At 45.7% G+C, this 15,175-nt stretch overlaps 2 protein-coding genes and 1 long non-coding RNA gene across 3 annotated transcripts; all 3 read left to right on the plus strand.

The window, feature by feature from the left end:
• Nucleotides 1-1,229: 1,229 nt before the first annotated feature.
• Nucleotides 1,230-3,015, plus strand: LOC123601741 (olfactory receptor 10V1-like). Its single transcript, XM_045485346.1, is given in 1 exon segment — nt 1,230-3,015. A coding segment is annotated over 1 exon segment (1,002 nt). The 5' UTR covers nt 1,230-1,772; the 3' UTR covers nt 2,775-3,015.
• Nucleotides 3,016-3,257: 242 nt separating this feature from the next.
• LOC123601742 lies at nt 3,258-7,663 on the plus strand. The gene is made up of 2 exons (XR_006714248.1): nt 3,258-4,086; nt 5,237-7,663. It is a non-coding gene; the product is annotated as an uncharacterized LOC123601742 (long non-coding RNA).
• A 1,218-nt stretch (nt 7,664-8,881) lies between these two features.
• On the plus strand, nt 8,882-13,376 carry LOC123601743 (olfactory receptor 10V1-like). Its single transcript, XM_045485347.1, has one exon. The coding sequence runs from the start codon at nt 11,615-11,617 to the stop codon at nt 12,551-12,553; it is 939 nt and encodes a 312-aa protein (XP_045341303.1). The 5' UTR covers nt 8,882-11,614; the 3' UTR covers nt 12,554-13,376.
• Nucleotides 13,377-15,175: the final 1,799 nt, after the last annotated feature.

Here is a 15,175-nt window from a genome sequence, read left to right on the forward strand (position 1 = left end):
TGAGTTTGAGCCCCAGATGGGGCTCTGTGCTGACAGTGCAGAGCTTGCTTGGGATTCTCTCTCCCTCTCTCTCTGCCTCTCCCTCACTCACACTCTCTCTCTATCTCTCAAAATAAAGAAATAAACTAAAAAAAAAAAAAAAAAAGATGTGGGTGACGAGATGGGCCAGTAGGGCATGTTCATCAAGGGATTTCCTGACCTTCCAACCCCACCCCGTGAGTCGTGTTAGTTTTACTTATAAAAATATCTTGTGACCTGGACTGTAATAATTGTGTGTGATACTACAAGAATAAGAGGTTCTTTTACTTTTTTTTCCTTCAGCTTCACTGAGGTGCAATTGACAAAACTGAGGTTCTTTTACTTGCTAAGTTTAGAGTCAATGTGGAGTAATACAATTTAAAAAGTGTTTCAGAGGGGTTGATCCAGGATAGACACCATGAAAATGCAGATGGCGGTGGAGAAATGAAAGAAGGCAAAATAAGAGTCGGGTCCATGTTTGGCAGACAGAACAAAACAAAACAAAACAATTGGCTTGTTGAGTGTTGAAGAAAAAAATACGATAACAAAATCCTGAGTTTGGGGACTGGGGAGGGTAGCAGCATGAGCTATGTTTAACTTCTCTGGTCTTCTACGTCCACGTGTGTAACGGCTGACGGAAACACCTGTATTGCCTGCTTTCTGGGCTCGATACGGGTATCGCATGCTCTTCGTATAAATGTATTTTTAAGATGTTGTGGTAACTGGATAATCGTAGTACTAAAGAGGCATGCGAATGATCAGGAGTACTCGCTTTAAAGCAAACAGGAAAGGGGCACCTGGGTAGCTCATTTGGTTAAGGGTCTGACTCTTGATTTAGGCTCAGGTCATGATCTCACCATTCATGGATTCTAGCCCCATGTTGGGCTCTGTGCTGACAGCGCAGAACCTGCTTGGGATTCTCTCTTTCTCACACTCTCTCTGCTTCTCTCTCTCTCTCTCTCTCTCTCTCAAAATAACTAAACTTTAAAAAATGTTTAAAAAAGGGGCACCTGGGTGGCTCAGTTGATTAAGCATCCGGCTTCAGCTCAGGTCACGATCTCATGATCTGTGGGTTCGAGCCCCACGTCGGGCTCTGTGCTGACAGCTCAGAGCCTGGAACCTGCCTCGGATTCTGTGTCTCCCTCTCTCTCTGCCCCTCCCCCACTCACGCTCAGTCTCTCTCTGTCTCTCAAAAATGAATAAACATTTTTAAGAAATTTAAAAATGTTTAAAAAAAAAGAAATGAAGATCAAGGAAAGAAGGAAAACAGGAAACCCCATTGAGAACCTACTGCGTGCCTGTTGTCGGGCTTGGCACTTTCAGACACAGAATCTCCGCTAATTTTCACCATGCTCCCGAGCCAGGCATTATACTCTCCCCACGTTTAAAATGACTGGGCTAGGGGCACCTCTGTGGCTCAGTTGGTCAAGCACCTGACTCTTAATTTCAGCTCAGGTCATGATATCACAGTTGCGAGATCCAGCCCCACATCCAGCAGGCGTAGAGCCTGCTTGAGATTCTCTCTCTCTTCTCTCTCCACCCCTCCCCATTCAAAAGAAATTTAGAATGAGTGGGCTGAAGTCTATCACTTCTCCAAGGTCATGCAGCGAGCAGGGTAAGCAGTGGGGAGGCGAGATAACATTAACCGAACTCCCAAGGAAGCCCCGAGGATAAGTACTCAGTGACTGCAGACTGTGTTTTTAACATGGCTGGGCCTGTTCCAGGCTCAAGGACACAGGAGAGTCACTTTTCCCATGACTTCTTTCCTTGTTCCAGGTCTGACGGAAGAGGAAACCCAGATGGGAGTGGTCTACTTTCACGTCCACCCCTTCTCAACAGACCCAGCAGTGGCTCCCCTCCCATTTGTGGCCTTCGTGGTGTCATACTTAGGAAGTCTCATTGGAAACATCACCGCTGGGCTCCCAGTCTGGCGAGATCACTCCCCCTACACCCCGACGTACTTCTTCCTCTTCGCACTGGCCGTGCTGGCAATTGGCTACCCCACCAACATTGCTCCCCTGACTCTGGCTGGCATCCTTTCCACGGGGCACATGCTCATCTCTCTCCCTGGCTGTGGGGCCTAGATGTTCCCCTTCATTCTTCTTGGAGGGTCTGACTGTGTCTTGCTTGCTGTCATGGCCTACGACAGGTACATGGCAATCTGCCACACAGTGCATTACCACGTCATCATGAGGTGGCGGCTCTGTGGGCAGATGACTTTAGGTTCTTTGGGCCTGGGATCCCTGTTGTCACTGCCTTTGACCGTTCCGATCTGCCACCTTCCATTCTGTGGCCGCAATGAAATCTTCTGCTTCTTCTGTGACATGCCTGCCGTCATGCGCCTGGCCTGTGTGGACACCCGCATGCACGAGGCAGCTCTCTATGCCATCGGTGTGGCCGCGGTGGCTGTCCCCTTCCTCCTGATCTGCCTCTCCTACGGCTACATTGTGGCCACCATCCTGAGGATGAATTCAGCTGAGGGAAAGTGCCGGGCTTTCTCCACCTGTTCCTCCCACCTCATCGTGGTTCTCCTGCAGTTTGGATGTTGCACCCTTATCTACCTTCACCCCAGCTCCAGTTCCTCTCCAGAAGAGGGCCGGGCAGTGTCTGTTGTCTACACCCTTTTTGCACCAGTGCTAAACCCCTTGATCTATAGCATAAGGAGTCAAGAGGTGACTGATGCGGGAAGAAGACTTACGGTAAGAACGTGCTGGTTCAGGAAACCAGAAATATTCCCCAAACCAGTAGAGGCATGATCTGAAGGACAGGAAGCTCCAAAGCAAAGAGGAAGGAGTGGAGAGATGACTGTCTCCATGGCCCTCTCAGCCGGGGGATGCTCATCAGTGCACATTCCTCTCTTTTTAGGAGATGCTGGTGAGGAAGCCCTGGATCGGCCCTGACTACCTAGCCAGCCTCCTCTCTCATCATAGTGCTTAGAATAAGGACTGGACAGGAGTGTCAGTGAAGAAGAGGGTGAATAAATGGATGGACAGGGTGACAGTATGACTGGGGCTTCCCCAAACAACTATCACTCTTCCTTCCTTCCTTCCTTCCTTCCTTCCTTCCTTCCTTCCTTCCTTCCTTCCTCCTTTCCTTTCCTTCTCTTTCTTTCTTTCTTTCTTCCTTTCTTTTGTTCTTTTCTTTATTTCTTCCTCCTTTCCTTTTCTTTCTTTCTTTCTTTCTTTCTTTCTTTCTTTCTTTCTTTCTTTCTTTCTTTCTTCTTCCTCCTTTCCCTTTCTTTCTTTCTTTCTTTCTTTCTTTCTTTCTTTCTTTCTTCTTCCTTTTCTTTCTTTCTTTCCCTCACACCTAATTAACTTAACCTGATGAAGATAATTTTCTGGGAAAGCTCTTAAGGAAATGCTTCTGTAAAAGACCAACAACATACCAGATAGAATGGTGGCTTGGCTGTGAATAAAGTGAGTCTGTTGTGACAGAAGCCAGGCTGTGTGAAAGTAAAACTCACGAGCATATTGAAAATGCAACCTGTTCACTCATGGACGTTACTGGACACAAATCCTTTTATGTATATTTTAAGATATGATTATTACTCAGGTAAGTTTGACTTAGAAATTAAAAACCTTCAAGAAAGCATAGTAAAACCTAATGACTTGATTTGTAGTGAAATACAGAGCCCACCACTTCCGGTCTTTGCTCTTAGGAAAATGATCTTCGGGACCACACAGCATTTGCCGCAGCGTCTCTCTGGTTTCTCTTTCTGGAGAGGTGAGATGTAGGTCAAGGTGAAGGTCAAGACCTCTTCTATCAACAGCAAAATTCACTGAGCCCCCTCATCTCATGGAAACATAGCACATTTGCCAACTATGTCCAATGTGGTTTGCTGTTGCATGTGGGAGAACCAGATTGGATGTTGGGGTCAGCTGGATGCACTCAGTGACTCACTGGGGAATGTGAAGAGACCATCTGGAAAAAGGTGCATTGGTCATAGAAATCACTTCATGGCCTCCTTGGATGCAGTCGCTTTCTCTCCCAAACTCCCTGGAGTCTTATTCTAGAAGAAGGATCCAAAGCTGACACCTGCCCACTTATCCTTCCTGAAACATGTTCCAGGTCAGTTAGGCTTTCAAATGGTTGGTGACTGCTTTTCAGGAACTGTTTTGCATTTTTCTTTCTAGATTGCTTTGACAACTTCCTGCCAAGTTCTCTCTCTCACACACATACACACCCCTGTAGTCTTCATTTTTTTTAAGTTTATTTATTTATTTTGAGAGAGAGAGAGAGAGAGAGAGAGAGAGAGAATCCCAAGCAGTCTCCTAGCTGTTAGTGCAGAGCCCAACATGGGGCTCAAACTCAAACTCATGAACCATGAGATTATGACCTGAGCCAAAGTCGAGAGTTGGATGCTTAATGGACTGAACCACCCAGGAGCCCCGTAGGTCTTCATTTTTAGCAATGTTCTCTGAATTTTCAGTTACTGATTCTTGAAATGAAAATTTTAGGTGACACATGAATGAAAATGAGAGATTACAAGATAGAACTGGCATAGTACATGTGGATAGGTAACAAAAAGTGAGTGAGTTGAATTTAACTGAAGAAAAACATTGGGGCACCTGGGTGGCTCAGTCGGCTAAGTGTTCGACTTCAGCTCAGGTCACAATCTCGAAGTTCATGGGTTCGAGCCCCGCGTCGGGCTCTGTGCTGACAGCTCAGAGCCTGGAGCCTGCTTTAGATTCTGTGTCTCCCTCTCTCTCTGTCCCTCCCCACTCACACTCTCTCTCTGTCTCTCAAAAGTAAATAAATGTTAAAAAAAATTAAAAAACAATACAGAGAGATAAGTGCTGTAATTGGGGGTGGGGACAAAGCCACCACAGAGCCTGGAGCAGGGAGTAAACTTTCCCTTTGTGGAGGAGGGTGGGGGAAGGTGTGCATATCAGAACATGGCTTCATTTAACAGATGACACCTGGCTGAGCTCTGAAAGATTCCTGGAATTTGTTTAGGTGCACAAGATATTAATCTCTACCTGGATTAATTAGAATTGTGTATCTTTTACTTGTTATTTTTTTTAACATTTATTTATTTTCGAGAGACGGAGAGGGACAGAGCATGAGCAGGGGAAGAATTGTGTATCTTTTAAACGCTCTCAAACTTGGAGAGTAAAAATTAAGCAATAATTAGAATATAGCTCAGTCTAGTAGCAGTTAAACCAGTTTGGATTATCACGTCTCCAAACAACTCCTATTTGTGTTCATTAACCTACAGGGGATGGTCAAGTGAAAACCCAAGTTAGCCTCTTGGGGCTTTACTGAACCGACACTGGCAGGGAAATCTCCAGAAAGAAGATGAGAAGAACTGAGAGCTGAGAGAGACAACCCAGAATTCTGTCTCTGCAAGGGCTAGAGTCCTATGCTTTTCCCTCGAGAAGAGGCAGCAGGGAAGGCTTAACAGCGTCTGGATGTGTGCTCCCCTCGGTGCTGGGTGGTTTTTCAGAGTCAGTCTTCACGGTTCCCAAGATTATTAAGAAGGGGATTCCACTGTGGCCTTCACTCAGCCTCAGGGAATGATGTGGTTGCCAGTCTCTCCAGGCAGAAGGTAAGGAGGGTAGATGCAAGACCAGGTTGATGAGTTGTTTGTTGTATGGTCTAGACCCTGGGAAATGGACCAATGAACCCTACTGACCTTGGGATTCCCTGATCCTGTGAGGGGCTTTCTGGGGGTGAAGTTACAATTAGATGGGAACATTTGTACAATTTCCTGGAGTGAATGAAGTGACAGTGTTTATGCCAAATATTCTAACAACAAACAAGTCTCTGAACCAGTCCACCACCGAGAGTGAGAGAAGAGTCTGCCTCTCCCTTAAAATGTGACTGATTTCCTAGATTGCCTAAGAGTGGTGAGAAGTTATCCACCCTCCTTTGTAGGAGGAGTCCGTGCTTTGATGGGACACCCAGAAAATATTGTGTAATCTACTCAGTTTCCAGGTGACACAGTCAATGCCTGGTTGATAGTAGATGCTCAGTAAATCCTTGTTGATTGAGTGAATGCATGAATAGTCCTGTTAGTTACACTCTGTAAGGGAAGAAGGCAGAGGAGTATGCAAAGGTCTTTATGGAAGAGGAAAGGCTCTCTCTGTGGATGTTTGCCAAGTCTTTGGAAGCAGTACTGGTACCAAGAGACTCATCAAAGAAGATGCAACATTATTGAGAGTTTGTATTTCCTGGGTGAGAAGAGAGTTGGGATTCTCTGATCCAACCTTCAAGTAGCAAGGCATTAGGCAGCAGCAAAGGCAGAAGAAAGCAGACAATGAAAGAGAACATTTAACTATGACCAAGCCCACAGGATTGTCATCTTTGTACCACTGAGGGGACCCCAGAGGAGGAGCAAGTTTGGGAGCGAAGAGTGGAGAGATTTCTCATTCACTCGTCAACACCTTGGATGAAGACACAAAAGGCAAGAATAATCGTTTTGTTTGTATAATAGATTTATCATGCTTTGTAGGCTCCTAAAAATAGAGTGCCTTGCGATCAAACCCTAGTTACAGCAAGATCAAAATCAACTTGCACAGTACAGAAGACAAGAGAGAAATAGAGATGAGGAATGATAAGCAGTTGAATATAAAACTTAGTTTTTGGCTTCCTAGCAGCTAAGATGAAAAGGGAAGCATGAATTATGTAACTTTAATAGTCAAGTAGGATGACATATATTTTATTAAGAGAGAAATGTGTGTGTCTGGCCAGGGGTCTGGGGAATGGGTTGTGAATTCACTTGAGTCTAAGGAATGAAAATGAGAATTCCTTATCCAAGGAGTGTTGAACATCCCTTCTGTAATCAAGGTGATTGCGTATTGCAGTGGAATTCACTCTAGTTTTTAAGACATTCCACACAGAGAACCTTTTACTTTTAAACTTCTCTGAAAACCTATTGGTGTTCTGAAGAAAACTTTGAGGGATATGGGAGGTAGTATGCTTAAGAGATGTGGTCTCCAGGAGCTATGTCTATTGCCCAGTTAGTTATAGCTTTGTGAAACATGTTCATTAAATTTGTAGATGACAGCGGGAGCAAAATTGATTACTCACTGGAGTAAAGAATTGAAATTCTCCATAAGATCTTGATGGACTAGAATGATGAGCTAAATCTAAGGGGTTGGCTTTAAGAAGAGATGAGGATAAAGGAAAAAAGAGAGGGGAAGGAAAGGAGGAAAAGAAAGGAAAAGAAAGGAGGAAAGGAAAAGAAAGAAGGGAGGAAGGAAAGAAGGAAAGGAGGGAGGTTCACAACAATAAACCCAGCCTGTATCTAGATGTTAATCCTGGTTCCAACAATGACTGTGTGTATAACTAGGGGTGTGCTAGGGAACTTCTGTTTCCTTGCCTCTCAAACGAGAATTCTAAAAATCAATGAAACTTTTGTAATTGAAAAAATAAACACACATTTTTGGAAGGAAATTTGAAAAGTGGAGAAAAGCATGAAGAAAACAGTAATCACCCATTTCTCTCAAAAACACTAAGAGTTTACTGTCCTCCTTTATATTGGTCGCATAATTTGTTCATGCGATGCATAGTCTTGCCTCTTTGTTTTCTTCATTTAATGTTATAAGCGTCTTCTCATCTTATTAAACCTCTTCATTATAACAATTTTAATGGCAATGTAATAGTTCATCATATGAGTATATGTCAAGGGACTCAAACATTATTTTTGTAAGTGTTGATTTATTTTTGAGCGAGAGAGAGAGAACATGAGTGGGGGAGCGGCAGAAAGAGAGGGAGACAGGATCCGAAGCAGGCTCTGTGCTGACAGCAGTGAGCCTGATGTGGGGTTCAAACCCATGAACTGCTAGATCATGACCTGAGCTGAAGTCAGATGTTCAACCAACTGAACCACCCAGGTGCCCCAAAACATTACTTTTTGTTAAGCATTTGTTTTGTCTCCTTATAAAAAATTATTAAGGCATACTGCACACATCTTTGTGCGTTTGGCTCCATATTCCAGGCTATTTCCTTAGGGTAGATCCTTTAATGTTGAGAGTACTGATTCAGTGCATAGGACATCTTTTTTTTTTTTTTTTTTTGATGTTTATTTATTTATTTTGAAAAAGAGTGTGCAAGCAACACTGGGGGTGGTACAGAGAGAGAGGGAGACAGAGAATCCCAAGCAGGCTCTGCACTGTCAGCACAGAGTCCGAAATGGGGCTCAATCCCATGAACCATGAGATCATGATCTGAACCGAAATCAAGAGTCAGATGCTCAACCGACTGAGCCACACAGGCACCTCCAACGCATGTGACATCTTAAATTACTTCTTGAAAACACTGATTATCTCTCCAGAAAGGATACACCTCTTTAGTATCAGAGTGCTAAAATGAAGATTCCTATTTCTACTTCAAAAGTACTAAGTATCAGTCACCAGCATTGATAGAGCCTCAGTAAATCTCCAGGGTTCATGTCAATACAGCATTACATAGTGCCTGACACTGTACTAGGTCCTGGGCATTAGTAAAAAATGGGACCCAATTGTCCCTTGCCCCCTTGGGGCTTAGAGTCCAAGGAGGGGACGGAAATATACATGTGAACACAGAGGCAAACACATCATGCAGGGAATGGTGAGATCCCTGGTTATAGATAGTAGTTCTTTTTCTTATAACTGTTTGTCCCATTAGTGTTTAATTCACAGAAATCAAATATTTGGGGTAGAGGATGTGCTGTCCATTCTCACTCTGCATAGAGAGAAAGGCAGGCAAGCGTGTGCTCTTTTTTTTTTAATGTTTTTTTAAACATTTATTTATTTTTGAGACAGAAAGAGACAGAACATGAGCGGGGGAGGGACAGAGATAGAGAGGGAGACACAGAACCCGAAGCAGGCTCCAGGGTCTGAACTGTCAGCACAGAGCCCGACGCCGGGCTCTCACAGACCACGAGATCAGGACCTGAGCCAAAGTCAGATGCTCAACTGACTGAGCCACCCACGTGCCCCAGGCATGTGCTCTTAATGTTGTTCCGGAAAAGGAATTAGCATTTTCAAGGAATAAAACTCTCAGAAAGTTCCAGATGAAAAATTTCCTACCATGATTCCAGCCATCTTCTAGCCCTCCTACCGGACATGAGGCTGTGCCAAACAGATGACCCATGCAGGGGCAGATGCATTTAGGAAAGGAAAACACGTTACTTCCAAAGCATGCAGGGAGTCAGACTTTGAAAAGACTGGCTTGTAAGACACAAAAACCTAACAAATACTCAAAGGGTAAAACTGTAAGCCAGCAAGAATGTAAGGTTGTATTATTCTCTGTATAGTGGAAAACAACATTCTTACATGATTATTATATTTTCAAAGATCATGACACATCTTCAGACGTCAGCATAGCAAAAATAAACAAAAAATACATTCTTTTGGGCATCCATAAACCAGTCAGGCTGATCTGTTTTGGTTTAACTCAGGGTGCAAAGTGGTCCCCCCTTCTTACTGTGGCATTGTGAGTTGCTTAATCATTGGAAGAAAGGCAAACTGTCAGTTTTATGTTTCTGCAGGAGATGTAATATGGGTTGTGTGTGTGTGTGTGTGTGTGTGTGTGTGTGTGTTGGGAGAGGGGAAGATAAATACCCTACTGCTCTTTATGCTACTTTTCATTCTCCTGTCAGTAGCTTTCATCAGCCAAACCCAACCAGAAACCACAGGAGGAGGGTGACTGACTAATGCAGTCCTTAGTGACTAGCCTCCCATGGGGCAGAGCAGGGTGGAGAGTCGATCTGGGGAGCAGACCTAGAATAGCCAGGAAAACCTTCCTTTTGCAAATCACTAAGAGGAAGAGTAATCTCTAAAATGATGGAAATGGAAAAGCAGAAAAGTGGAAAAAAGATGGAAAAGTGTCTAGAGAGGTAGGAAGGGAGTCTGGGCAGAATAGCATTACAGAGGCTATGGGTGGGAAATTTCAAGGAGTAGGGAGTAGCTGGCAGCTTCAAGTCCAAAGTAGCTGTTGGATTCAATGACTTGGAAGTCATTGGTGAACTTCATTAGAGTGGTTTCAGGTAGTAAGATGGAAACTGGGTTGCCTGGGCTAAAGAGTAGGAAATAGTCATGATGGGAAGGAGCTAGGGAACCATTAGAGGGTGATGTCAGATGGAGGGAATGTGTTATGGATGTGTTATAGATCCTATGTTGTAGATCCAGCACTAGTGACAATTGCTTCCAAGTAGCTTCTGTAATTTTTTTTCTGGGAGGCTGGGTCATCCACTGCTAGTGAGGAAGGAGGTAGCAGAAGAGGAGACTTGAAGAGACCAGGGAAATTTGCACTAGTTTTGGAGGGGACCAGAAGAAGGAGCTCTTTAGAGGATGGGGGTCAGTACTGGGTTGATAATGCCCCTTTGTTGTGGCCCCACTCAGCAGGATTTTGTAATCTTTAGTCGTGGTCGACCTGGAATAGGTATGTTGGATATTACAGAAGGTAACAACAGGGTTGACAAAAGGCCAAGGAGCCATGGATGGGGATAATATTGGCAAAAGCTAATGGAAGGTATGAACCATAGGTCTTGGTTTGGTGAGGAAGGGAGTAAAGCCCAAAGGAGGCTTATTTGGGGGAACTGGAGGCATCAAAGTGGTCTTGAAGAGGGAGAAGAAGAGAAGTGTTCCTGATTATTGCTCACACTCATGGAGAGTTCACTAGGGGCCAGACACATTTACTTCTCACAACAATCCTAAGAGTTCTGTCCTATTGTCATCTTTATAGATATAGAAATTGAAGCAGAAAGCTTCATCAAGTTGCTCTAGGTCATACTCCTGGTCAATGGCAGATCAGGGATTAGAACCTAGATGGTCCAAACCCAGAGGCTGCACTGTTGAGAACCAGGCAAGGGATGAGGGCACAGAGGAATTTGTGGTCTGAGTATGGTACTGTGTGATTTAAGATTTCAGTGCTGACTTGAACAGATACTTACACACCTATGTTTACGGCAGCATTGTTCACAATAGACAAAAGGTGGAAACAATCCAAGTGTCTGTGAACAGATGAATGGATGAGCAAAATGTGGTATTTACACACAATGGTATACTATTCAGCCGTAAAAAATAAAGGAAATTTGACATGTGCGACCACATGGCTGGACCTTGAAAGCATTATGCTGAGTGAAATAATCCAGACACAGAAGGACAAATACCATATGATTCCACTTGTATGAGGTTCCTAGAATGGGCAAACTCATAGAGACAGAAATCAGGGTAGAAGTGACTGGAGTTTGGGAGGATGACATATGGGGAGTTATTGTTTAATGGGTACAGAGTTTTTGTTGGGATGATTTAAAAAAGTTTGGTTATGGATAGAGGTGATGTTTACCCAACATGGTGGATGTATTTAATGCCCCTGAATCATATACTTACGTGAGGCTAAACTTAGAAATATTATGCATGTATATTTTACCACAATTAAAAAAAATATTTCTGTGGTGAACTACTTCTGGGTGATTACAACAAGAAGTCTGATTTAAAAGCAAGTTGATGAGTTTAGGCAGGAGGTGAAGACCTTTGGGGTTGAGGAGATCAAGGAAGGGAGAGGCCAAGGATTGAATGGGTCACCCGGCAGGAGCTCTGCGTCCTGCCTTCATTCTCTCCTCAGGGGGGCAGCACCGCGCCATCCACAGGCCCAGCTTGTTGACTACATGGAGGGTACAAATCAGACTGGGATGATTCACTTCCACTTCCGCCCCTTCTCCAAACTCCCCGAGGTGCAGATGCTGATTTTCGTGGCCTTCCTCGTCATGTACCTGGTCAGCATCGGCGGCAACGGCTCCATTTCTCTCATCATCTGGAGCAACCATTCTTTGCACACCCCCATGTACTTCTTCCTGGCCAGCTTGGCAGCTCTGGAGATCTGCTACTCTTCCACCATTGCCCCTCTGACTCTGGCCAGCGTCCTGTCCGCAGAGAGAGCCCTCATCTCCCTGCCTGGCTGTGGTGCCCAGATGTTCTTCTTCATCTTCCTGGGCAGCGCTGACTGCATTCTACTAGCTGTCATGGCCTATGACAGGTTTGTGGCCATCTGCCACCCTTTGCGTTACACCCTCATGATGAGCTGGCGGTTGTGCGTCCAGCTGGCCCTGGGGTCTCTGGCGCTGGGGTTCATCTTGGCCATGCAGCTGACTGTGCTCATCTTCCGCCTCCCCTTCTGCCGCAGCCAAGAAATCAGCCTGTTCTACTGCGATGTCCTCCCTGTCATGAGACTGGCCTGTGCAGATACGTGGGTCCATGAGGCCACCCTGTTGGTGGTCAGCCTCACCGTCCTCACCATCCCCTTCCTGCTTATCGCCCTCTCCTACGTTTTCATCATGGCCGCCATCCTGAAGATCCGCTCGGCAGAGGGGAGGCACAAGGCCTTCTCCACCTGCTCCTCCCACCTGACTGTGGTCCTGCTCCAGTACGGATGTGGAAGCCTCATCTACTTGTGCCCCAGCTCCAGGTACTCTCCAGAGAGAGGCCAGGTAGTGTCTGTGGTTTATACCTTCATCACCCCTGTGCTGAACCCCTTGATCTACAGCATGAGAAACAGAGAGCTTATGGATGCTTTGAAGAGAACAATGATGAGGTTCCTGTTGTCCTGAACACGGTGAACGCTCTGGATGTTCCTCTACAACACTGCTGGGAAGACACAAATGAGTATGCCTTCTGAAAGACAAGGAGATGGGGGCTAAGAGGTCACCGGTTTTATGCTGTTCCTTCTTCTCGGTTATATTATTTTTGAAAAGTCATTTTTCTTTCCTCAGCCTCAGATCCTTCATCTCTAAAATGGGGATTAAAATGTCCCACCCGACTTAAATTCTGGGGTGGTTTTGTATGTAATGAGATACATGACGTGAAACTACTTAGTGGCTTTTAAAGGGAGATATGGCAGGAATGTCGTTCTTACTTACGGTCACCACTACACGTAAAGTCGGTGTCCAGTTCTCGGGCTCTTTGCAGGCCCACAGGTTGCTCATGTGGGCGGGGGTAGCGGGGGTAGAGCCAAGGAAAGGATGCACATCCGCCTGGGAACATCGGAGCCACTTTCTCCTTATGGCAGCAGTGCGAATGCCGAGTTTGTGCCTTGTTGAATTCCCTTTCATCCTCAGTTCTCTTCCAGGGAAAGGTGACGGGGAAAGCGCTGGAGTTTAAACGCTCTATTTCCTTACCTTTACACCCAGAGCGAATCTGTCTCCATCTCAGTCTCTGACTCTGTATTAGCTCTTAGTCTGCATCTAACTCACTCTCCCCATGCCCACAGGGGCTCCTCCCGCTGTGGGTTTCAGACAACACACATACACACACTCACACTCACATATCGCACATTTCTATCTGTCCCTGGCTTCTATGGTCTGAATATTTGTGTTCCCCGCCCCCCACACCCAGCCCCAACACCACCCACCTCATGAACAAGATTATATATTTAAAAAAAAATTTTTTTTTTCAACGTTTATTTATTTTTGGGACAGAGAGAGACAAAGCATGAACGGGGGAGGGGCAGAGAGAGAGGGAGACACAGAATCGGAAACAGGCTCCAGGCTCTGAGCCGTCAGCACAGAGCCCGACGCGGGGCTCGAACTCACGGACCGCGAGATCGTGACCTGGCTGAAGTCGGACGCTTAACCGACTGCGCCACCCAGGCGCCCCAAGATTATACTTTTATAAAAGAAACCCCACAGAGCTCCCTGGCCTGTTCCACCATGTGAGGTTACAAGAAATCTGTGACCGGGAGGAGGTTCCTCACCCAACATTGACCTCAGGCTTCCAGCCTGCAGAACTCTGAGAAAGAAATTTCTGTTGTTTATAAAGCCACCCAGTCTGTGGTACTTTCTTAAGGGTGGATGAAGGCAGTAAGTATACACAATATGCACATGAGCAAGCGGGGGAGGAGCACAGAGAAAGACTCTTAAGCAGGTTTCATGCTCAGTGCAGAGCCCAGTTTGGGGCTCGATCCCATGACCCTGGGATCATGACCTGAGCCAAAATCAAGAGTTGGACCCTCACCTGACTGAGCCATCCGGGTGCCCCAGAAAGATTGCTTTTTTTTTTTTTTTTTTAATTTTTTTTTTTCAACGTTTATTTATTTTTGGGACAGAGAGAGACACAGCATGAACAGGGGAGGGGCAGCGAGAGAGGGAGACACAGAATCGGAAACAGGCTCCAGGCTCTGAGCCATCAGCCCAGAGCCCGACGCGGGGCTCGAACTCACGGACCGCGAGATCGTGACCTGGCTGAAGTTGGACCCTCACCTGACTGAGCCATCCGGGTGCCCCAGAAAGATTGCTTTTTTAATTGAGCCTCTCTAGGTAGCAGGGGGGTAATGGGTTCAGGTAGAGCAAAGCTAGTTCTGTGAAGACAAACACTGGCTGGACACAATGAGGGGAAGGGCCCCTAAAGCGGCTGTGAACAGGAGGGTGATTGTTTCAGGACGATCCGCCTCAGGGTAATGGCATCAGAACATAGATGGTTTACTGTCTTTTTATAGGGTGAGGGAAGCTCATTTATTCCTCTCCTTGTTGAATAGCGAGTGATTTATTGGGGTGCCTGACTGGCTCAGTCGGTGGAGCGGTGCAACTCTTGATCTCTGGGTCGTCAGTTCAAGCCCCCCGGTTGGGTGTGGAGCCTGCCAAAAAAAAAAAAGTGAGTGATTTATTCATTCAGCAACATTTAAGAAGGCAGCGAACAACTATTTATTGAACTCTACTGTGTACCTACCTGTGGAAAGGTGAAGTTAAGTCTAGTGGCTTTGAAGAGCACAAACCAGGGCCGCCTGGGTGGCTCAGTCAGTTAAGCCACCGACTCTTGGTTTCAGCTCAGGTCATGATCTCACGGTTTGTGGGACTGAGCCCTGCATTGGACTCCAAGCTGACAGCATGGAGCCTGCTTGAGATTCTCTCACTGCCCTCCCACCCCCGCCCTCAAAATAAACTTAAGGAAAAAAAAAAAAAAGAACACAAACCATGATAGCCCAAGGGCAAGTGATACAACGCTATGAGCTTCCAGAGGAGGGACAGCGAAGGGAATCAAGACAAGTTTGACGAGGGAGGTGGCATTTGACCTGCACCATGCAGGTGTCCAGATCTGTGCAAAGAGGAGCAGGGAGGGCATTTCTGAAGGGGGGAATGGTAAGGACAGAAGAACAGAGAACGAACTCTTTGTGCCTCTGTTTCCTTATCTGGAAAGGCATAAACACTCTGCTACATTTTTTCTTTTTTTCCTGAAAA

The sequence above is a fragment of the Leopardus geoffroyi genome, chromosome D1, assembly GCF_018350155.1.
Source record: "Leopardus geoffroyi isolate Oge1 chromosome D1, O.geoffroyi_Oge1_pat1.0, whole genome shotgun sequence".
Lineage (NCBI taxonomy): Eukaryota > Metazoa > Chordata > Mammalia > Carnivora > Felidae > Leopardus > Leopardus geoffroyi.

Coding starts and splice junctions, on each gene's coding strand:
- LOC123601743 (XM_045485347.1), top strand. CDS start 11,615: ATGGAGGGTACAAATCAGACTGGGATGATTCACTTCCACTTCCGCCCC.